General features: G+C 37.0%; 1 protein-coding gene across 3 annotated transcripts in view; it reads left to right on the forward strand.

Moving 5' to 3' along the window:
- The window catches only part of LOC131159224 (CSC1-like protein At3g54510), a 91,024-nt gene that overhangs the window by 21,844 nt on the left and 43,394 nt on the right, over positions 1-25,786 (forward strand). For all 3 annotated transcript variants that reach the window (XM_058113955.1, XM_058113956.1, XM_058113957.1), the window contains exon 3: positions 14,421-14,484. In XM_058113955.1, the coding sequence (XP_057969938.1) occupies positions 14,421-14,484 (64 nt within the window). The remainder of the gene's footprint in view (positions 1-14,420; positions 14,485-25,786) is intronic.

Genomic DNA, 25,786 nt, shown 5'->3' on the forward strand with positions numbered 1-25,786 from the left:
GTATTTGATATGTAATATAAATAGAGGGAGAGACCTATTTTTGAGTTAGGTCATTCATTTAATCAAAATTCTCATCATGGTATTAGAGCATGATCCAACCTAAACCCTATCACGAACCAAACTCAGCTGCTGCCAGAAAACAACCTCCTGTTGCTGCCCTTCTTAGAACCATCACAACCCTTCATTATTTCACAAAACCAACCATACAGCCAAAAACAGAACCCACTGAAGCATAACCCTACAAAATATCATCATTGGAAACCTCCCCACGCGCTGGCATGTGAGATTGTTTTAGGCCACTTATTTTATTTTTTTACTCCACCCTATTCTGATCTCTTTCCCATACCTTATTATCAAGCTATTGTGCATGTTTGTTGCTCAAAGATCCCCCACTGAAATCTCATCTCTAGGAATTTAAATTATCTCATAGTCACTCGACTAGATATATCCTTTGCAGTAAGTGTTGTGAGTGAGTAACTCAATTCCCTGAAAACAAGTCACTAGGATGCAGTAATCACATTTTAAGATATCTCAAAGGTGAACCAAGGAGAGGTCCCTTATATCAAGACTGGTCACACTTATACAGATGTAGATTGGGCTAGGTCGTTAAGGATATACAGATGCAGATTGGGCTGGGTCACCTTCCGGCCTAAGATCCACAATCGGGTATTGTATCTCTGTCAGTGATAATTTGGTGTCTTGGAGTAAGAAGCAAACTACGGTGGCTATGTCGAGTGCTAGGTAGGGCTATAGCGCACACTACATTTGAACTTGTTTGGTTGAAGAACATGTTGAAAGAACTAGATTTTCCACATTCTTAGCGTATGGAGTTGATATGTGATAATCGAGCTGCTATTCGTATTGCCTCCAACCCGATCTTCCATGAGCGAATAGAGCACATTGAAGTTGATTGCCACTTTATTTGGAAGAAACTTGTACAGAATCTCTTTACAACCACTTATGTGAAGTATGAGTTTTATCTTGCTGATTTATTTACTAATGCCTTGGGAGGTGCTCGTGTGAAATTCATTCATAATAAGCTAGGAGCATATGATATATATGCTCCAGCTTGAGGGGGAGTGTTAATGATTATTTAGTCATTTAACATTATTATTATGTGTTAGAGTTGTGTAAGTTGTCTTAGTAATAAGTGTGAGTTAGTAAGGGTATTATGGTCATTCCAATTGTACCTGACATATATTATAAATAGAGGGAGAGACCTATCATTAATGTGTGGTCTTTCATTTTACCTAATTATTCAATAGTTTTCCTCTTGTGGAATTCAATGGAGTCACAGATTGCATGGATGTGCATGCATCTAGATACAGGCAAGGAGATTTGGGATTATGCCAAGCTTCTGTACTCTAGTAACATTACATGTATGTATGATTTATGCTAGGAGTACTTTCAGTTACAACAAAGAGATAGGAGCATTATAGATTATTTTGGAGAGATAAAATGTAATCATGAGGAATTTAACCTCGTGGAATCCATAATGGCCGATGTTCGTGAGATGCAGAAGCAAAGGGAGTAGATGAAAGTTCTTCGGGTTCTTGCGGGTTTGAAACTTGATTTGAGGCGGTCCGATCCCAAATACTTAGTAGTGCAGAGTTGCCATCATTTGCCGATGTTTATTCTTGTGTCTTTCGTGCTTCCTTCAACACACATTTTCCTGCTCTAGCATTTGGCTTTAAGAGGACAACGTTTGCCATGCATGGTGATTCTAATTTTTAACCAAGCAACCACATAAGTTATTGGGGTGATTTGAGCTATTGTGGTGGTAAAGATGCACAAGGGAGAGGCACTCCTCACAAATGCACTTATTATGGACGAGGTAATTGTACTATTGAGTAGTGTTGGGATCTCCATGATAAAACTTCACATGTTGCCAATGGAGACACCACCGACTTCACACGTTCAGGGGCAGCCAATGCAACCACCATCGACCCCACACCTTTTGGAGCCAAGTTGGGGGCAATGTACTGTATCTATGTTAGAGGAAGAGTATTCCAAGTTCCAACAAAATCAAACGTCACAATAAGCTTTTCTTCCCATTGCATCTCTTGCCTAAACAGTCAATCCCATAACATGCCTATCATCCAATACTTCTCGTCCTAGTCCTTGGGTTATAGACTGCACTACCACCGATCATATTACAGGCATGCCTAATTTCTTCTCCACTCTTTAATATCCTAAAAACTTACCTTGTGTTACTCTTGTTGATGGATCCACCACTTTCATTTAGGGATTTGGGACTATAAATCCCACTTCGTCTATTTATCTTCCTTCAATATTGTATATTCCTAAGTATCCTTTCAATCTTATATCAGTTAGCAAGATTTCAAAATCCATGAATTGTTCAGTAACATTCTTCCCTGATTTTGCTATTATTCAGGATTTGAAGACGAGGAAGACAATTGGTGAAGGGCATGAAGTTAGTGGACTTTATCCCTTTGAGCCGCTATCTCTTTCTATTGCCACACCTCTCAAAATTCATTGTTGACCTGGTCATCCTTCATTGGAAAAGTTGAAGCGTCTAATTCTTGATTTGAGTTGAGTGTCTAGTTGATTGTGAGTCTTGTCAATCAGGAAAGCATCATCATTTCTGTTGGCCTTACAAGGCTTAACATCCTATTTTGATGCTAACAAACAAGTGGAACTTAACATATTTGGTTAAGTGATGACATTTCAGGACTCAACTATGAGAAAGCAAGGTCAAGTGTTCAGAAGGATTCATAAAAGTTTATATTTCAAAGAAGGATGATCGTATGAAGCTTAAAGCACGGATTTAAGGATGACTTATCAAAGCTTGAAGAATATGAGAGCTTGAATGTTAAAGAGCTTAAAGTATATCAAAGCTTGAAGAAAAGCAAGAGAGCTCAAAGAAAAACAAGCATGAAGACTGAAGCACTTAGACTGTCTAAAGTCATAGGAAATCTTTATGAAAGTACTTCATATTTTAAATATCTTATGGAAATATGTTTGAAGCTATTTTAGGGTTAAATGTTGACTTAGAGACCTTATTTCAAAATCCGGAAAATATTTTATAACAAATCAAAGTAAGAGAGCAAAAAGGAATTTTGAAAACAAAACTGAAATTTTTGAAAGTGGTCTGCCCAGACGACTGAGGAGAATCCTCAAATGACTGAAGAATTTCTTCGGAAGGCTGAAGATTTGATTCAGAAGACTGAAGATTTTATTTTTGAAACACAGAACAGGAAGAACACCTTCAGATGTTTGAACGCTCAGTTCAGTCGTCTGAACGGGAACTTCAGAAGTCTGAACCTACGCTTCAGACGTCTGACCCTATGTCCAGTTCAAATTTTTCAAAGCATTAAGGAATCTCAAATGACTGAACTCGATACCTCAGGCGTCTGAACACTATTAACGGTAAAAATTTTAAATGTTTTAAATTTCAAATTAAGGTTGCTTGAGCCCCAAAATTAATGAAAACTTGGGAAATACTCAAAGTAAACTTGGGCATCACAAAAATACTTTTCTAAGCGTATAAATACATGGTTTTATAAATCAAAACTCACCAAGAATTAAAAAATCTGCTGCAAGCAATCTTGCAAACAAAGTTCTCTCTTGCTCACTCATTGCAAAATCCGATTTGCTGAATTTCTGAGTTGTTGATCCATCCTACTCCTAGTTCCTACTGCTGATATTCATCTAGAGAAGGAATTGGTGAATTCTATACTTGAGCTTCAATTTTTTTTATATTGATATTTGAATATTGAAGTGCATAGTGATTGAAATTGTACTAATCTGCTTTGTGTGAAAGCATTATTGTACGCAACTCTTGTTTCTTGTTTCTTTGACGATTCTAGGTTGTTGGATCGTTGTCCAAGTGTGGGGTATCACTTGGAGAGGTGCAGTTCTAGCCTATTGAAGGAGTGACCGAGCGTGGGGTATCACTTGGAGAGGCGGTGCTCTAGCCTATTGAAGGAGTGTGTAACTGTTTTGTTCCACCCGGAAAGGAACTGGTATAGTGGAATCCTTAGGTGGTTTGCCTAAGGTGAGGACGTAGGCTGGGGATAAGCCGAACCTTGTAAAAACCTTGGTCTCCTTCTATTTCCCTTATTCTCTTTAAATTCCAGCAAACATTTAAACTGCGTGGATGTTTTAATTTCTTAATCACAAGACTATGTGGATTGGATTTTAAATAAGCTGAAGTTAAATTTGTTTTTGGGACTTGCGGAAACCGAAAGGAAGTATGTTGGTTGATCAATAAATTGTGGAAACCGTAAGGGAGTATGTTGATTGATTCAACACCCAAGACATATTAATTGAAAGTTTATTTAAAGTCTAACCTTTTGGAAAGAGTGTTGATTGTGTAGCAAATTGAGAAATCAATTTCATTCTCTACAAGGCTTTAATCAAATTCATATACACAGGGCTACATACAAAAGCTAAGAATTGTCAAAGTGCTGAATATTGTATTTTATGGATTAAACACTTTGGTTGTTGATTGGTTGAATGTTTAAGTTTTGATTTACTTGTGTTGTGTTAAATATTGGATTGTGTGTTTGAGTAATAAACTAAACTTTGCTGAGTAATTGGTAAATTAACAAGGGGTTAAGAATTCTTGCAAAGAATTAAAAGAAAATTTTTAAAACCCAATTCACCCCCCCTCTTGGGACTACACCTTAGTTTTCAATGTCCTTTTTGCTTCTCGAGTCAATAAACGGGCTGCAAACCCTTTCATGTTAGTTCATTGTGATGTTTGAGGTCCTAGTAGAGTTGTGCCCAAGTTGGGTTTCCAGTACTTTGAAACCTTTGTGGATGATTATTTAAGGATGATTTAACTATATATAATAAAAGATTGTTCTAATTTATTTCATATATTTGGTGCCTTTTGTTCTAAATAAAGTCTCAATTTGGTTTGTCAGTTCGAATACTTCAAAGTGATAATGATAAAGAGTATTTCAATACTTAATTCACTACTTATATGACTGAGGTTGGTATTGTTCGTCAACCATCCTGTGCCCACACTCCTTAACAAATGGGGTTGCAGAGAGCAAAAATAAACGTATCCTTGAAATCACTCGCACCTTACTTTATCATATGCATGTAACTGAAGTGTTTTGTGGTGATGCTGTACTTTCAGCTTGCTATCTTATCAACAGGTAGCCATCCTTTGTTCTTAGTTCCTTTCTCTTTCCTAATTCACTTTTATTGTCTCCACTTTCTCATATATTTGAGTGTGCATCCTTTGCTCTTAAACTAACTCTCAGGGTAGATAAGTTGGTTCTTTATGCAATAGAATGTGTCTTTCTAGGCTACCCATATACTTAAAAGGGATATTATTGTTATAGCCTTATTTTGCATCGCTTCTTTGTTTTTGCAAATGTTACCTTCTTTGAGAGTACACCATACTACAATCAATCCCTGAGTGCTTTTGATCTCAATGAGTCTCTTCTGTTGCCTAATGTTCTAGACTCTAGTTTGTTGTCCTTACCCAATCAACCACTTGTGTCTCCATGTAGTTTTGAGCCCTTCTCATTGTCTCGATCGTCTTAATTTGCAGGTGTATTCACGATGGCGGATCCAAGGACAATAGTCCCCTAGCTTTTACTACTGCGCTTTTGGTTTCCTTGTCTGATGATCATAGTCCCCTATGATGTTGATCCTTCCATTGCTGTTCAGAAAGGTAAATGCAGATGTACACAACATGTCATCTCCAATCATGTTTGCTAGGGCTTCTTATCACCCTTCTATTATTGTTTTTTTACTACTCAATCATCTGTTGCTTTTCCTAAATCTGTTTTAGAAGCCTTAGCCCACTCTAGGTGGAGGAACGCCATGGTTGAAGAGATGGATACTTTACAAGAGAATGATACTTGGAAATTGGTATCTCTTCCTCCTGACAAATCCGTGGTTGGTTGTTGCTGGGTATAATATTGTGAAAGTCAAACTTGATGGTTCTGTGGCTTGTTTGAAGGCACGTCTTGTTGCTAATGGATATACTTAGGTGTATCATTTATATTATTTTGAGGCTTTTTCCCTAGTTGCCAACTTACATCAGTATATCTGTTCATCTCCTCAACCACCATTTTTCACTAGCCGTTGCATTAGTTAAATATGAAGAATGGCTTCTTACAAGTGATCTTCAAGAGGAGGTCTATATGGAGTAACCACTTGGATTTGTTGCTATTTGGGAGTCACGCTTAGTATGTCGGCTCAAGAAGGCACTATATGGTTTAAAACAGTCTCCCAAAGCATGGTTTAGTTGATTCAGTGTTGTAGTACTTGAGTTTGGCCTTCGACTGTGTGTAGTGGATAACTCTGTATTTTATCGTCATACTTCATTGGGTAGGATCCTTCTTATTGTGTATATGGATGACATTGTAATTACAGATGATGGTGATCAAGGTATTAATAGTCTTAAACATTTTCTATAGACTAAGTTTCAAACCAAAGATTTGGGACCATTGAAATACTTCTTGGGTATAGAAGTATCCACATCTTATATGGGAATTTTTTTGTCACATAGGAAGTATGTTCTTGATTTGTTGGATAAGACTGGGTTGTTGGGATCCAAATCTCAAAGGTGCACCTGGGAGAGGTCTCTCATATAGAGATCAAGATCACTTATATTCAGGGATATACAGGTGCATATTGGGCCAGGTCCCTTTCTAATTGAAGATCCATAACTTGGTACTGTATCATGGTTAGTGGTAATTTGGTTTCTTGGAAGAGTAAGAAACAAACTGTGATGCCCAACTCAAGTGTTGAATTATGCAGAAATCCTGTGTATATTGGAGAGATTTAGGGGGTATTTATTGTATATTATTGAGTGAGATTCTTTTAGGAGATTGTTTCCATATTTAGAGTAGAGATTGTATCATAAGTAGTTTGTATTGGCTTGTACAAAATAATTCAAGAAATACAGAAAATTTTTCTGATTTCATGGTATCAGAGGTAGGGTTTCTAAACCTCAGTTAGCAATGGCAGACGGCGCCGTTAACAGCACTACTTCGTCGTCCGATCGATTCCTCAACATCTGCTCTTTATCTCAACTGAAAACTGCAATCGGTGGCGGCGATGGCGACAAGCTCGATGTAGACAACATCTTCTGAATTGGTGACGCTGGCATGAATCAGGCGCACTGCCGACGTCATCGTGGGATCCTGCAGGTGGAGACATCTGGCATCCTGGTTGCATTGCCGGACGATGACCGAGATGGGATTCTCAGAGACCGCTCGATCTTGTGTCGCAAAGCTTCAATTTCATCAACATCATCATCATCAAGGATGATTCCTACCATGCCAAAACCCTCTCCAAGCACGCACGAGAGAGTGAGCCCTGAGTTGTCTTGGTCGGACACGAAGTGGAGATAGACCGAGGACTTGTGTGGTTCGTTTGAGAGATTTTCGGAGAGGCGAAAATACAGAGACTTGGAGACTGACAGGCTTGCCCTAAAGGCTGCGGATGAGGGCAAAGTCGAAGTGAAAGCTGGCGGCCGAGGAAACGAAGTCTGGGGAGGATTCTCGACGGTGGAGCAGATGGGAGTAAAGAGTGGAGATAGGCTGAATCTGGCATCAAACACTGAACCTGACCTCTTTCACGAGGATGACGCTCTCCGGATCTGAATCGCTAGATTGCCATTTGGGGGAAAAGCACTTTCAGGGCCTAAGGTAATTTTTCCTTACGAAGGGCTAACCGAGGTATTGGCTTCTTCCTCAAATATTTCTTCGTGTTCTTTAGCCCAAAAAGGCAATTTTTTGCAAGCCTTGAGTATAATTTCTAGATCCAAAACTCGTTGGATTATTGATTCTAGTGCTTCTGACCACATGACTGATGCCTTTCATCTGGTCTCATCGTATTCACCCTGTGCTAGAAATTTGAAAGTTAAAATTGCAGATGGATCACTCTTCTCTATCGCAAGCAAAGGGAATATCCGACTTTCTGACTCCATCACACTAGAGTTCGTTCTTCATGTTCCTAATTTATCCTGCAACTTACCATCCATTAGCCAGTTGACTAAGAATTCCAATTGTTCTGCTAAATTTCTTCCCTCTCATTGTGTTTTTTAGGACCTAGCATCGGGGAAGACCATTGGCAGTGCTAAGGAGTGTGAGGGACTCAACTACTTTGAGGAGGCAAATGTGAGTGAATAATGTAAAACTGCTATTTGTGATTCTGCATCTGTTTCTAGGGATAATGAAATTCTGTTATGACATTCTAGGATGAGTCATCCAAATTTTCAATATCTAAGACATTTATTTCCTTCCATTTGTTCAACTAAACAGCTTCTAAATTTTAGTGTGAGATCTGTGAACTTGCAAAACACTAGCGTAATTCCTTTACAAAATCCACATACAAACCATCCAGACCCTTTACTATGATTCACAGTGATTTTTGGGGGCCCTCACTCTCTCTTAATTGCACTCACACGAGATGGTTTGTTACTTTTATTGATGATCATACTTGTATTTGTTGGGTTTACTTGTTGAAAGATAAAACCGAAGTCCGTTCTATTTTTGTCAGTTTCCACTCCATGATTCAAACACAATTCCAAACTCACATTCAAATTTTACGTACTGATAATGTTACGAAATATTTCAATGATATCTTGGGACATTATCTTCAAGAAAGTGGAATTGTTCATCAAAGTTCCTGTGTAGATATCCCTCAACAAAATGGGGTTGTTGAACGTAAAAATAGGCATATTCTTGAAGTAGCTCGAGCATTAATGTTTACTACAAATATGAAAAAATATTTTTGGGGTGATGCCATTTTAACAACTACATATCTTATTAATCGAATGCCTAGTCGAGTTCTTTCTTTTGCCACTCCTCTCCAGAAATTCCAGGAACGTTTTCCCAACTCTCGGATTGACTCCAATCTCTTTCTGAAAATCTTTGGATGTACTACATTTGTTCATGTTCATGCTCACAATCGGGATAAATTGGAACCTCATGCCATCAAGTGTGTTTTTATTGGTTACTCTCCTACTCAGAAAAATTACAAATGTTATGATCCTGTCACAAAAAAAATGTTTGTTAGCCTTGATGTCACGTTCTTTGAAACCACTCCTTACTTCCCAAAGCCCTCTCTTCAGGGGGAGAAAGGGAGTGAAGATCGGTTCTTTGATTTCTCTATTGATGAATCTGTGCCGTACACTGAGTCTACCATTGCATCATTTCATGACCTGTCATGTACAAAAGATCGCTTAAACTCAAGGGGAGATGCAGAAAAAAAAAACAACACAGAAATACTTGTTTACTCAAGAAAGCCAAACACAAAGAATAGGGAGAATCTTATACCAGAGGCACCAAGAGAGTTGGAACCGGTGATACCTCCGAGCAATCATGAGTTCACACCCAATCCCAATCAGGTAATAGATTGCCATGAGCTCCATTCTGATAAGCCTGCACTTGATGACATTAATTTACGCATTGCAGTCAGAAAACAAACTAGGTCATGTACTCAATATCCTTGGTCAAAATGCATGTCTTATAAAAGCTTGTCTACAAAATATCGTGCTTTTACTTCTAACCTTGACAGGATAAAAATTCCAAAGAATATCTAGGAAGCCTTGAAGATTCTTGAATGGAGGGAACTGTAATGGAGGAAATGTGGGCTCTGGAAAAGAATGGAACTTGGGACGTTATGAATTTTCCGAGAGGGAAGAAGCCATTTGGATGTAAATGGGTCTTCACAGTGAAATATAGAGTTGATGGGACAGTTGAACGGTATAAAGCCCGACTTGTTGCAAAAAGGTTTACACAGACTTGTGGCATTGACTGCATGGAGACATTTGCACCAGTGGTAAAATTGAATACAGTTTGGGTCCTCTTGTCCTTGGCAGCCAACTTGGATTGGCCACTACAGCAACCCAATATTAAGAATGTGTTTCTAAATGGCGATTTAGAAGAAGAAATCGACATGAAGATACCTCCAGGTTTCAGTAAGAGAGGTGAAGAAAATAGGGTATGTAAACTCAAGAAGTCCCTGTATGGACTCAAGCAATCTCTTAGAGGATGGTTCGATAGATTTGCGAAGGTGATCACACTATGTTTTTTATTCAGTCTGAAAGTGGTAAGAAAACAATTCTGATTGTGTATGTTGATAATATAATCCTAACTGGAGATGATACAGTGGAGATGGAAAGATTAAAGAAATTCCTAGCTGCTGAGTTTGAAGTTAAAGACCTGGACAAATGCGATACTTCTTAGGAATGGAAGTTAGATAAAAAAAGGGTATCAGTGTCTCTCAGCGAAAGTATATATCCTTGATCTCCTAACCAAACATGGCATGCTTGGATGCAAACCTAGTGAAACCCCCATTGAAGCAGTAAAGAGAGTTGAAGACTGCGGAATATCAGTTGCAAAGGAAAGGTATTAGAGATTGGTTGGTAAACTCATCTATTTATCACATACCAGACCCGACATTGCATTTGCAGTTAGTGTGGTAAGCCAACACATGCATTCACCCAAAAAGACTCACCTAGATGTCTTGTACAAGATCCTTAGGTATCTCATGGGCTCTCCGGGCAAAGGACCCTTCTTCAAGAAGTGTGAAAGCAAGGAAGTAAAAGTTTTCATTGATGCAGATTGGGTAGGATCAACAGAAGATAAAAGGTCTACCACCGCATATTGCACCTTTGTATGGGGAAATTTGGTGACTTGGAGGAGTAAAAAACAGAATGCAGTGGCTCAAAGTAGTGCTGAGGCTGAATTTAGGGCAGCTGCACAAGCAATATGTGAAGGATTGTGGTTACGGTAACTCTTGGAAGAATTACAGATCCTGGTGAAATTCCCTATCAAACTCTACTGTGAAAACAAAGCAGCTATCTGTATCTCTCTCAATCCAGTTCAACATGATAGGACTAAGCATGTAGAAGTGGACCGACACTTTATCAAAGAAAAGGTTGAAGAAGGAACCATTTGTATGACGTATGTACCTGCTGAAAACTAAGGTGTAGTCCCAAGAGTGGGGTGAATTGGTTTTAAAAGTTTCTTTAAGAATCTTTTTATAAATTCTTTCTTAACCTTTTTATATTCAACAAGTACAAATGTAATGTTTTAAGTTTTAATCACTTAGTCCAGCTGAAAATTGAATTCAAATTTTAAGCCTCTATGAATGAGTATGCCAACTTGATCTTGTAGTAATTTCAATCAACACCCAACCAATGAATTCACAATGTAATACTTTCAGCTTTTGAATATTTCAATCCACTTAACAAGATAATCAAAACAAGATTCCCACTATAGAATGAATTCAGCAAAGCTTCTGAGATTCAGTGATTGAATAACTCAAAGTAGAGTTTGATAAAGCCCTATGTTGATAGATTTAATGAAGCACAATTAAAATTTTCAACACTCTTCCAAAATTCAGAATTTAAATAAACTTTCAATTAATGAGTCTTGGGTGTTAATCAATCAACGTACTCCCTTATGGTTTCTGTAATAAGTATTGATCAACCAATGTACTCCCGTTTGGTTTCCGCAATCCTAAAGTTAAATTAATTTTCGGTTTATTTAATATCCAATCCACACAGTTTATAGATTTGAAATAAACAACCACGCAGTTATATATGTGCTGAAAATTAAAGAGAGTTTAGGAAAAGAGAGTGAGACCGATTTTTTACGAGGTTCGGCTATACCTGCCTACATCCTCGCCTTAGGCAACACCACCTAAGGATTCCACTATAACACTCCTTTACGGGTTGGAGCAACCTTACAATCCCTCCTTCAATAGGCTAGAGTACACCTCTCCAAACGATACCACATGCTTGGTACAACGATTCAACAGCCCTGAACCGTTAAGAAAATAAGAAAACAAGAAAAAATTCTTGCGTACAAGAATTACTCTCTAATAGAGCAGATTAGTACAAAATATAGCTCAGCTGATCAATACTTCAATGTAAATATCAATGAAGAATAGTATTAAAGCTCAAAGAGTATATCACTGGGATTCTTTCTTTGATTGATTCAAAACTCAAAAGTTTTGCTCAGAGTCGGTGACAATAACTCAGTAATTCTCAGAAAATCTCAGCAAGTAGATGTGTGCAAGAAGGCTTTGAGAGAGTATGAGCAATATAGGCTTGAAATCAGATTTTCAATTCTTGGTATTCAATTTGATTTGAGAAATCATGTATTTATAGAGCTAAAAAGTCATAAATTCGTGTTGCCCAAGTTACTTGGAGTGTTTCTCAAGTTTTTACAAAGTTTGGGGCACAAGCAACTCAATTTGGAAACTTTAAAACGCTGTTTTAAAACTAGCCATTACGAAGGTCTAGCGCCTGAACTCATTGGGGTCAATTGCCTGATCTTTGAAATCAACGTATTTTCAAGGTCAGAACAGGGTCAATCACCTGAACTCACAAGGGTCAATCGCCTGATCCTATACTATCTTCCAAATTTAATTCAGCAAAAATTTTCAGTCGCCTGACCACACAAGGGTCAGTCACCTTAATAGTTAAAAACACTATTTTTAAAGTTTGTTTCCAAAAACTCTTGGCAACTTGTTTTGAGACTTTTCAAAGACATTTTCCAGGGTTTTCAAAATAAGGTCTCTTAAGTCCATAATTAACCCTAATGAGTTTCAAAGCATTCATTTTGATATTTAAATGAAGTACTAACACAAGACTTCCTTAAGACTTTAAGACTTTCTAAAACTTGAAGGCTTCATGTATATCTTTGCTTTGAGTCCTTCTTGTCTTAAGCTTCAATATCCTTTGAGCTTCCATAAGATTTGTCTGTCTTTGATCCTTTAAGCTTCCTTTTGATCACTTGTTGTTGGAGTATGAGCTTTTAATAATCACTTGTGATCTTGGACTCTTAATACTTGAACTTTTGAACTTCATAGACTTGGTTTCCTAAAACATCATCACTTAAACCACAACATGTTAAATTTAACTTGATTTGTTATCATCAAAATAAGATTTGAAAGCCATGTTAGGCCAACACCTACCAAGGAACAAATCACAGACATCTTTACCAAAGGGTTAGCCCAACAGAGTTTCGATGATTTCATCTGCAAGTTGGACATGATCAATATCCATGATCCAACTTGAGGGGGAATGTAGAAATCCATTGTATATTGGAGAGATTTAGGGGGTATTTATTGTATATTATTGAGTGAGATTCTTTTAGGAGATTGTTTCCATAGTTAGAGTAGAGATTGTATTATAAGTAGTTTGTATTGACTTGTACAAAATAATTCAAGAAATATAGAAAATTCTATTCTGATTTCAAATTAGAGTATAGAGCTATGGCTCACACTATGTGTGAACTTGTTTGGTAGAATAACATGTTGGAAGAATTGGGTTTTCCACATTCTCAGCCTATGGAGTTGATTTGTGATAATCCAAATGCTCTTCATTTTGCCTCCAACCCAATCTTCCATGAACGAATGAACCACATTGAAGTTAATTGCCATTTCATTCGGGAGAAGCTTGTGCAGAAGCTTATTACTATAACTTATTTGAAGCCTAATATGCAACTTTCTAAATTTTTTAGCAAACTTTTTGGGGGTGGGGGGTGCTCGTGTTAAATTTATTTGTAACAAGCTAGGAGCATATGATATCTATGCTCCAACTTGAGGGGGAGTATTATGGTTATTTTAGTCTTTTAGTATTATCAAGTGTGTTAGTGTTATGTTAATTAGTGGAGCTACTTAGGGCATTATGGTCATTATAATATATTTGATCTGTAATATAAATAGAGGGAGAGACCTATCTTTGAGTTAGTATGGTCATTAGAATGTAGTTGATATGTAATATAAATGGAGGGTGAGACCTATCTTTGAGTTAGGTCATTCATTTAATAAAAAATCTCTACAGATTCCTTACATGACCCTGCCCTGCCCCATGGATTTAAGTCTGACAGCAATCCAAGAAGCTGCCCCAATACATGAATGACTGAAATATGTTGCAAATTTATGTAATCATTGTTTTTGTTCTTTTTTCTTTTATATTGAAATCTGAATTATGGTTCATAATTGGTATTTGATAACATTTTTCTGCATGAATAATTAGATATGGTGTAGGGTGAAATAATTTACTGAAATATGTGAGGCAAAAATCTTTAGTAAGGGTTCTGTTAGTAACCATAAATGGTGTAGGGTGGTGTTTTTGTCTTCTCTGACTTTTTGCTAATGGTTTCTTCAGAGGAGTTTCATTGTATGATCTGCACAGGGACTGCGAGCTGTTATCCGCTAGTTGTTTTGTAACTATGCTTTGTTTTCTTCTTTTTCTGTTGTTGCTTTTCTCTTTGGTGAAGGATGTGTTATCCTCCATTTTTGTACTTATTCTGTCTCTTAGTATGGCTCAATGCCTTCTAAATCAGTATATACATGTATTGACACACATTTAACTAAGTTTTTCCTTGCAGGCATCTGAATATATTTTCATGTTGAAAACAAAACAAATCAAAGCACCATTAACTATTTTTTCACCATTTCTGCAGGCTTTGGGTGCATTATTCATGCTTGTGCTTTATATCTCTCTATGCACTATACTTACTATATAAGGTGATATTTTTGTTAGCCATTTTATTGAGAAATTACTCTAAAAAAGCATTTGCAGCTTTATTATTGTTTATTAAGCTGAGACAGATGCAGACTGTACTGGCGTATTATTCAAGTAGTCATGTTGCTTGCTATTCACATATATGAACTGTTCAGTGTTCACTACAAAACAACATGGTTAATTGAGATAAAGCCAAAATCTATTTCGTTATAGTATTTCTGAGCATGCCTTTCTCATGTACATTCTTTGTTTTATCTTCTTGTGCTCTATGCTTCCATAGACACCGCAAGAATAAAATTATTTTTATTAGTTTTGATTATGTGGTGTGAAAGCTTCCAGAATGGCCACAACCAGTTTGTTTTATCAACTTCTTGTGCTCCACGCTTGCAGGGAAATTGCAAGAATAAATGAACTTTTTATTAATTTTGATTATGTTGTATGAAAGCTTCCAGAATAGCCACCATCAATTCACTGCCAAGTTGCCATGGCTTTTGTTTACTGTGTGCAGCCCATGAGAAGCTCAAAATTTATGGTTTGAACATGCAATCTCACATGTAAGACAGTGTTTGCATTTCTGTCTCCAACATGGGTTAAGACATGCCAACGCTCCACCCAAGTGGCAAGTTTTTGTCCTTCATGGGTTAAGACCAATAGACAAGTAGTTCCCAAGGGCTTGAGTTTTGATTTGGATGAAATGTGCTTGGCTATTTTACCTCCAAAGCTAGGGTAAGTGCTAAATTGAAACGTGCTTTTAGGTTATTCTGTTTTTAGATCTACTTATGAAATACACACACACACACACACACACACACATCTTATTGCAATTTCTAAATGGAGGATTTTACTCAAAAAAATAAAATATCATGCAACCTAATGGAATGTAGTTTTGGACCAGAAAGTAATGATACAGCACAATCTGGGGGAGTAGATTTTACTTAGAAAATATATAATGTTATAATGTTGTCATTACCATGGTCTTTTGTGTCTAACAGATGCAAACTTCTTAAGATGGTGCCTGCAGCATAGATTGAGTTTTGATACGGGCGTTGATGATTAAATGCCCAGATTTGTTGTTGACTTGTAATGGTCATGGGGGAGATAATTTATGTGGAGAAAATTTAAGAAACTTGGGAGTAGCTCTGGTAGCTAACAAAGAAAAGAGTGACTTTGAATGATTTGACTATTGCTCAAATTAAAGCAGTGGCAATTACAATTGGATAATGCTAGCGTGAGTTATAGGTGTTGAAATTGGTGAATAAGGTAAACAATTCTTCTTTAGAAATTGAACATAGAGAGTCTAGACTTCACTCCAGATGCACAGAAGCTGGCAATAAGAAAATAACTTGATTCTTCTAATGATGTAGTTATTTGAGCATTAGGAAGTAAAAGACATGCTTCAATTGGAAGAAATGATTCTGATAGAGCATATGTGCCCAACCAAGTGCTTGACTGAAACTGCTTAATTCTTTCTCAATTCTCTCTCTATATCTAAATTCAGTTACTTGACTGAAACGGCTTCAGCCAGGATCAGCAAATCTGGAACGGAAGTGTGCGGGACCAATTTCTCCTCAGTATTGTGAAAAGCTCACAAAAATCCTTGATTCTCATGATCATATTCAATTTCTCTCAAGTATTCTTCAAAATCTTGCAAAAATATTTTATTTCTTGCAATCAGATTCGATTTCTCTTATGTATTTTTCAAATCTTGGTTGATATCAAATTGTGCTGCCTCATCTTCCGAAGCTGGGCTCTCTCGAAGAACACCTGCCCTCCATTTTGATTGGGCGCAAGTAAATGACTCTACAGCACCTCAGCAATCTTGATCCCAATTGGTGAGAGTTCTCTAGAAAGCCTTCCCTCTCCCACAAGGTCCTGTGCTTAAGATCTTGATCTCATTCCTTGGACCAGTCCGACCTTGAGTCTTGATCTCAAATCTTGTTACTCTTCCTGAAAGTTCTGCATTTGAGCACGATTCCAAGAAGCTTCCTATGTAGCACTTGAAGAGACTTTCTGGTTTCAGCTTGAGATTCTTCTAGCCTTCATGGGTGTACCACTTGGATTTGCTGGTGGACTCCTCGCTCTTTGACCTGCTTCAAGAAGGCGAAGCCACTTCCAGGAGACCTAGACACCCTCCGCCTTTGCTAGCCAAACCCTAACCCCTCCACCCTCCATTCTCCTCCCTCCCTCACCATTGGTTTGGTGTTCTTGATGGCGGTTTCTTATCTGATCTTCATTGAGATTGCCAAGTCTTGCAGTGCTAAAATTTCTTGGTTCTTGGAGAGGAAGAAGGATCAAGATTCTAGCATCGTTGTTATCAAGATTCAGTTTGGCAACTAATGAGTTTTTTATTATTTCACATGCCAATAAATCATTCTCTTTAATGAAAGCCTTAAATCTTAATATAACCATATAAAAGAACCAAAGGGTTCTCTTTAATGACACAGCCTTAATTTTTATGGGTTGAGGAATGATGTTTCTTCAATATTCTTGAATTTGAATCTTGAATTTAGTAGAAGAATTCTTGCAACTCTTGTTGCTTAAATATTCTTCGATTGATTTTCGTTAGCAGCATCAAATTTCCTGCGCCAAAGGGTACTTGCTGTAGTATTTTCAGTCGGTTGTCATTTAGTTTCAACCACCTGTGAGATCTTCTCCTCTCTTGTTATTTCTATTATTATCCAATAGTTGGTTAGTAGTGGAGATTTTGTGTTTATGATTTGTAGGCTTAATATATGCATTTTTGGGTTGTCTTGTTTTTCATTTGCAAGTCTTGGAATATACAAGATTTTTCAAAAAGTACTATTGCATGTTTTTTTTTTTTAAATTTTAGTCTAGCTTGGATTCACAACCAAAATTGTATGCTTTGGATTTTTTTTTTAATGCATTGTATTATGTGTGTGGTTTCTACTAGTTGTATGGTGTGATTTAGAAAATTGTCCTTAAAAAAAAAAAAAAAAATTCAAACGTGTACTTCGCTTAAAAAAAAAAAATGTGTACTTCGCTTGTGTAACAAAAGTTCTTTGTACACATACCGGTCCCAAGCCCCAAAAAAGGAGTAAGGTTGTGTTACGTAGTTGATAGCTAGCGTAAAACTTTGTCAGAACTTATTATCATGAATTCTTATCAAATTCAACTAGGTCAAGGGAATAAACTTGGTTAGCATAGAAGGGAGAGGGTTAATAAGTTAGTACAAGAAAGTAAGATTAGATTAGCAACTTGGAATATAGGGATTCTTATGGGATAAAGTATGGAAATAGTGGAGACAATGTTTAGAAGGAAAATTAACTTAATCTGCTTTCAAGGAACAAAATGGGTAGGAGAGAAAGCTAGAGAAATTGAAAAATTAGGATTTAAACTTTGGTATACTGGTAAAAGAAAACATAAAAATGGAGTGGGAATTATTGTAGACAAAGACCTAAAAGATAATATGGTAGAAGTTAAAAGAGTAAGGGCTAGGATCATTAAAATCAAGATAGCTTTAGACCTGGAAATAGTGGACGTCATTAGTGCATATGCTCCCTAAATAGGCTTAGCAGAAAATCTTAAAATACAATTTTGGGAAGATATGTATAGTATTTTACAAGGGGTACCAATGTCTGAAAAGACATAGGAGCTGATTTGAATGGTCACATTGGAAAGGATAATATAGGATATGAGAGGATACATGGAGGACATGGATATGGAGATAAAAATGAGGCTTGTGATACATCTCTTTTTATAAAAAGAGAAAAACTCTTAAATAACTTTCAATAGTGGATATAATAAATTCCAAATAGATTTCTTCTTAATTAGGGATGGGGATCATCTATCTTGTAAGGATTATAAAATTATTGTTGTGTAAAACCCCCAAATATGCATAGCGGAATGCATATTTATATGTAAAATGATTAAACACACAATGCAACACTTTAATGGTGAATACAGAACAATTCCATAACCAAAACAAGTAAATGAAAGCAATAATAATAACAATGACACCAGGAATTATGCCTACATCCACGGGAGCAAACGACAAGGATTCACTATCTTCTTGTGTAAATTACAAGAGTAATACAAGAATCCTCTCAATTCTCTCTCAACCACACTTTTACTCACTATATACAACGTATTCTATGTATATATATAAGCCGCCTCGGAGGTTTCCCCCCGAAACCCGACCATATTAACGTACAAATATTCAAAATTCAAAATCTGCATTGGGTGTCTCAAGCCAAATCGTCAACGGTTCAGGCAGAATGTAAATTGCCTCAAATCTGCTGCCAAACCGTCGACGGTTTCCCTGTTGCACCGCTTCACCATGATTTCCTTCATGCTTTCCCTTCACAAGAAACTCCACCTTGGTGAACATACGCCCCTTAGGAGAAACCGAAAACATGAACCCGTTGCTCCACCTTGAACTTTGGGACATTAGGTTGGGACCACCTCCCATCTAGCAACGGAGACAAACACCAAGTCCAAGCAAAGCCGCTTGAACTTGCCGATGGCAGCTTCGGCTTCTACCATCAACCTTGATATAGTTTAGATGCAAGAATCTGAGAATTTGCCCTAGGCTTCTAAAAGGCTTTCCCACAACAATAAATACAAATGTTGCTGCAAGCCTTCTATCACCAAAGCCCCCTGCATAGTCTTCAACAAATCTCACAATTGACGGTCCACTCTGTTGCCTGCCGAAACACCCCATTACATCATCATGAGGGACCTTTGACATATCTCGGACATCACAGCCCATCCTTGGGTATCGAGCGGTTGAAATTCCATATTGATTCTCCACAAAACCCCATTGAGACAGCAAACAAAGTCTCCCTGCGGTTCCATCCACAAGGCCACCCTAAGATAACACTAATCTCCCTACAACCTTGTCTATGCGAATCTTCAAACCAAGACCCTATACCCAACATATTCATGTCAAAACCTTTCAATAGAGTTCCCAACTAATAAGCTTCAGTCAAAGCCTTTCCAGTCAATAACATGTCATTCACACACAACAGACTTTCACACTGGAAGCCTCACAAACTCATACACTTGGTACATATGCAATACTTTCATTTCCTCCACCATAGCACTCATCCACCTATTTTTCCCTTTGCCATGCGTTGCAACTTGAAAAATAGTAGGAACCTTGTTGCTGGTAGTAATGAATGCATAAAACACCAAAATGTCAAATTTATACTTGAATGGTGGTCTGATAGTGCATATGGGTCCACCGTGATTCTGCTAGTCTCCCAAGCTGAAACTCCCTGTAATATAAACAATGTCAACTCTACCCTGAGTCTGTAGCTCCACCTGCATCACATGCCCATTTAAACTGTGATACTGTTGACCCGAGATAGGACTCCCCGCATTTCTGCCCTGAATATCTAACTCCACCTGAATTACATGTTTTCTGCTACCACAGTTTTTTGGCATTAGTTTCTCTTCCTTTACTTGAGTACGCTGCCCCATGACTTTGTCACCATAAGTCATGTCCTCGATCACCCTTTTTGTTTGCCATAGGATCATCTAGCTTGCACCCACCTTTTTTATACCCTATAAAGATGTACTGTCCTGACATAACACCAAGCCTAAATCCTCCAGTATAATAGTGCACCAGTGGACATCCACTCACACCCGAGTAGTCTACCACAAAGCCTGCCCACAATTCACCTGCAACTCTACCATCTAGTGATACCTTTGGTGATCGGTCACACGAGAAACTCGATATACTCACTGACGTCACTAAGAAGTACCCTGCAAGCGCTACAAATGACTTCTTGAACGAAACCAGCGTACTCAGCCCCAATGTCTGACCTGAAGATCTCTCTTCCGATCTAGTTCTCCATTTCAACCACAAGTTAAGTTTGGGAAATACATCAGGCTTGTGTCACATGAGATAAACTAAGACCTTTCGTGATAAACCCACGAAAAACATATGTTTGTCCCGTGATGCTATCCTCACCGGTCCCCAAACAGAATATCTAACTCAGATTCTATAGTTGCAGCTCCACCTACAACCGTAACACCTTGCAGTGCATAGATTTTTCATGCTACCTTTTCTTCTTTCATCATTATCGAGTTGTCTTCACACACTTTCATTTCCCCACTTTCAGACTTGTAACTATATCCGTTACAATCTAAAGTGCCTGATGAAATTATATCCTTCCTTAGACTCGATACATGCCTTACATCACATATGGTTCTTACAACACTATCATACATATTGATTTTGACATTTCCAATACCAACTATTTTGCATGAAATATCACTTCCCATCAAAACACAACCAGTATTAACTGACCTGTAGATGTCGAACCATTTTCTATTTGCTTTCATGTGATATGAGCATCCAGTATCTAGGATCCAAGAATGATCCGTGAAGCACTTCGAACCCAATGAAACACATAGCTTATCCCCATCACTGCATTTTGAATCTTCCTCCACTACATTTGCAGATTTTGACGGACCCTTAGACATATATCGACTTTCTAGTTTTCGCCACTCTGATGCCGGAGAATCCTCATCCATATGATGTGATACAACATGTCATCAGCCAAACAAAGTCGGATGGTTGATACCGTCGTTGCCCCCAATTCATTTCAGTTCGCTTCATCCATGCTATCCAATTGAATTCCATATAAAACCTTCACCATGCCTTGCTGCACCAAAAGATCCTTCATCCTTCTCTGCCAAAAACCGAAATTCTCAGTTCCATCAAACTTGACAATGTCAAATTTCGCAGATGAAGATGCAGAGGCCATTACAACAATGCTTTGATACCAATTGTTGTGTAAAACCCTGAAATATGCACAACAGAATGTATATTTATATGTGAAAGGATCAAACACACAATGCAGCGCTTTAATGGTGAATACAAAACAATTCCACAACCATAGCAAGTAAATGAAAGCAATAATAATAACAATGACACCAGGAATTACATGGTTCGACAATGCCTACATCCACGGGAGCAAATGGCAAGGATTCACTATCTTCTTGTGTAAATTACAAGAGTAATACAAGAATCCTCTCAATTCTCTCTCAACCACACTTTTACTCACTATATACAATGTATTCTATGTATATATAAGCCTCCTTGGAGGTTTCCCCCCCGAAACCCAACCATTTTAATGTCCAAATATTCAAAATTCAAAATCTGCTCTTTTTGTTCCGAGCCAAACCGTCAACGTTTTCAGGTAGAATGTAAATTGCCTAAACTCTGCTACCAAACCGTTGATGGTTTAGCAACGGTTTCCCTGCTGCACCCTGATTTCCTTCATGCTTTCCCGTAGAATGTGAGCCACAATTCACAACAATTATCCTAGGTGAAGTTTTGGCTAACCAACATAGAGTCTTAGTGTTAGATATACACATTAAAAAATGGAAGAGAAGGAGTAACATAAATCAACGTAAGAGGACTAGATGGTGGAACTTGAAGGGAGATAATATAGTAAAATTCAAAGACGAAATTATTAGTAAGTGTGATTTGATTATGGGGGTAAGGTAGATGCAAATACTGTTTGGAATAAAATGAGTAATTCTTTTGGAAGGATAGCAAAAAAGATTTTAGGTGAGTCCAAAGGAAGATACTCGAGTAATAAAGAAAGTTGGTGGTGGGATCAAGAAGTTAAAAAATCCGTTAATACAAGTGTGCTTTGTGATCGTAGAATACCCTAAAAATTAAAAGAAAAGTTTTATAGGACAATTATAAGACCAGCTATCCTATATGGATAAGAATGTTGGGCGATGAAAAACAGATTATCCAAAAAGTAAAAGTTGCCAAGATGAGAATGCTTAGATGGATGAATGGTATAACACTGAAAGATAAATAAAGGAATGTACATATTCACAGTTTGTTAGGTTTAGCTCTTATAGAAGATAAGATAAGCGAGGGACGACTTAGATTGTTTGGGCACTTGCAACGTAGGCCACATAGTGCGCTAGTGAGGAAGAGTGAGTGAGTTATTGTAGGGGGCAATAAAAGGGATAGGGGTAGACCTAAAATAACTTGGAATGAGATAATGGGTAAGGATTTAGTAGCATTGAATTTGTCAAAAAAAAAATTGGTCCATGATCGCATAAATTGGTAGAAAAAGATTCATATAGCGACCCCACCTAGTGGGACTTAAGGCTTGGTTTTTTTGTTGTTGTTATTGTACAAAAAGAAATTGGTATAAGATATGACAAAATTGTATAAATATAGAAAATCTTGAAAAATATAAAGAAGTGAGAAAAATGCAAAAAAGACTATTAGTGAAGATAAACATAGAGCTTATGACACTTATATGCTAAACTAGATACAAAAGAAGGAGAAAAAGACATTATAAACTTGCTGGAGCTAGAGAAAGAAAATGCAAAGATTTAGATGATGTAGATGTAAAAGGACGAGAATGATAATGTCTTAATTAGAGAAATAAGACATAAACGAGGGGTGGTTAAGATACTTTGATAAGTTGTTTAATAAAAATCAAAAATGAAAATTGAACGTGGAAGCAAGGTCTTAAATTTTGATTTCAACTCAAATTTTGAAGCTCCAAAAGTACGGAAATTTTGATTTCGATGTCAATTTGAAAAAATAACGGAAATTAGTAGTAAAGCATGGAATTCTTTGTGAAACTTTAGAAATGGTTAACAAACATAATAATATAAGTTTTAGGACTAATATATTACAAATTAAATACATCTTTGTTTTGTATGAGGTGGAAAAGTTGTAAAATAGTATGTGTATCAAACATATTTGTAAGATAATGCACATTAAACATATTCAGTTAATACAAATGAAATTCATAAATAATTTAAATATTATTTCTTATACAAATAATGATAATGTAGACATGAATGGCTAAATAAAATGTTACTGTAAGTTTATTTTTTCATATAATTTCAAAAGAATTTGTAATAATCTTTTGTTTCGATAAAATAAATAAAATAAATTAAAAGAGAAATTTCACTTCACTCTTAAATCTCTCATTTGAATTTTGATAAAATTTCATTGTATAGTTAAAATTTCGACAAATTTCGAGATTTTGATAAATTTCGGATAATCCGTTGAAATTTCAATGGAAATTTTGCAAGACGGAAATCGACTGCCATTTCGATTTCTAGGGTGACGGAAATCGAAAATTTCGACAATTTCGTGGAAATTTAAGACCATGCTTGGAAGTGACAAATAAGGAGAAGACTAAAAATAGGAGATTTATTAGCAAAGTTAGAGTCCTTGAAGTTAAGATGACATTAAAAAAATGAATAATAGGAAATATATAGGACTAGATAAAATGCCAATGAAGTTTGGAAATGTCTAGGGATAAAGGAAATATTTGGTTAACTAATCTATTCAACGCCATTATAGAAACCAAGAAAATGCTAGAAGAATGGAGGAAATGTTTGTTAGTACCTTTATACAAAAAAAAAGAAGGCGATATTCAAAACTGTAATAACTATCATGGAATTAAGATTATGAGTCAATACGCTGAAATTATGGAAAAGGGTAATTGAACATAGAATAAGACTAGAAACAAAGATTTCATAAAATCAATTTGGCTTTATGTTGACATTTTGAGTGATTATTTCCAAGCTGTTACATCTCTGTCCATAATCCAAGATTGTCTCCTTTCATTTTTTGTTTCCTTTGTTGTTAGTTGCACATAATAGATTAGGATCTCTGTGATTATTAGTTTGTATCTAGGTATTTATTGCTTTCCTAGATTAGTCCATCATGATCCTAAACTTTAGGATCCTACCCTGTACAATGGCTATTTATACCTTCGATTAGAAGAGAAGTGTAAGCCTTTCAAAACCTTTTTTTGACTTGGTATCAGAGCAGGTTCATATCACTACTGAATCTCATACTGCTATATCTTATATTCTTTGCACCATGTCTAATGACAAACCTGAATCAACCTCAACACCAATTATCCATGTTCAAACAGAAAACAGTGGTTTCACAACTAGCGTCATTCTTACTGAAGTCAATTATGATGTATGGTCCCAAATCATGGAGATGCTGATGGCAAGATGTGAGAAGTTTGAGTATATTATGGGCAAAACATCCCTTCCACAGACTATCGGTGTTTCCTATGCGAAGTGGTATGCTGAAAGTCAAGGGATGGTTGCTCACTTCTATGTTGTTGGAGATTGTGAAGCGCTATATTCGATTGTGCACCGCACGCGAAATATGGGGTGCTCTTGCCAAAGCTTTCTATGATGGGTCAGACGAATCGCAACTTTTTTTACTGAATCAGCGAGCCTTTTCAGCCAAACAGGTTAGACGCCCTCTATCAATCTATTATGGTGATCTTGTAGAAATCTTCCAAGAATTAGATCATCGTGATAGGATTGTAATGAAAGATTATGATAATGTTATCGACTATAGAAAATCAGTTGAATGATTGCGTGTACACATCTTCCTGAATGGACTGGATGCAGAATTTGAACAGATCCAAGGTGAGATTCTCAGGAGGGATCCTCTACTAAATCTTGAAGAAGCCTATGCATACGTACATTGTGACTGTTCGTAGAGCGACACTAAATAGTGAACTTGATTGTATTGAGTCATCTGCCATGGTGGCTCGCTAGGCCAAGCCTAAACCAGATCGAGTAGCTGGTCCCATCACTGACCAAAATCAGTCATCTAGATCGCATAATTGTAGCTATGAAATTAAAACAGCAAGATCATAACGTACTTGTACTCATTGTGGTGCAACTGGGCATACTAAGTCACGATGCTATGAACTGATTGGGTATCCAGAATGGTGGGATCCTGCAAAGGCACCTTACAAACGAAACTCAAAATCAAACCACCATGCTTCAGTTGCAGTGGCCGAACCTTCCACCAACACTCCCGAGGAAGCCTCATCTTTAATTGCTACATCTGGTAAGGTTCTTCATACTTCTGCTCCTATTAGTAATAGTGAATGGATAATTGATTCGGGTGCTACTGACCACATGACCTTTGACAATCATCATATTTAGTCTATGAAGCCATCTGAACAACATATAGTATCCACAGCAAATGGTATTCCCTCTTGTTGGCCTAACATAGCTTGCTAATCTTATTTTGATGATAACAAATCAAAGGTAATTTAACATGTTTTGGTGAAAGTGATGATACTTCAGGAATCAAGCCTTTAATCATGAAGCTCATTACAAGACTACAAAAGAGAATAAGAGCTTAAAGGACATGAAAGCATAAATTCCAAAGATGACATGATGAAAGCTTAGAGAATTGAAGAAGCTTAGAGAATTGAAGCTCAAAGGCAAGATGGAATAAGCAAATGACAAGCATGAAGACTCCAAGCTTAGAATATGTTTAAAGTCTTAAGAGAGTCTCTA

The sequence above is a fragment of the Malania oleifera genome, chromosome 7 (genome assembly GCF_029873635.1).
Source record: "Malania oleifera isolate guangnan ecotype guangnan chromosome 7, ASM2987363v1, whole genome shotgun sequence".
In the NCBI taxonomy this organism is placed as follows: domain Eukaryota; kingdom Viridiplantae; phylum Streptophyta; class Magnoliopsida; order Santalales; family Ximeniaceae; genus Malania; species Malania oleifera.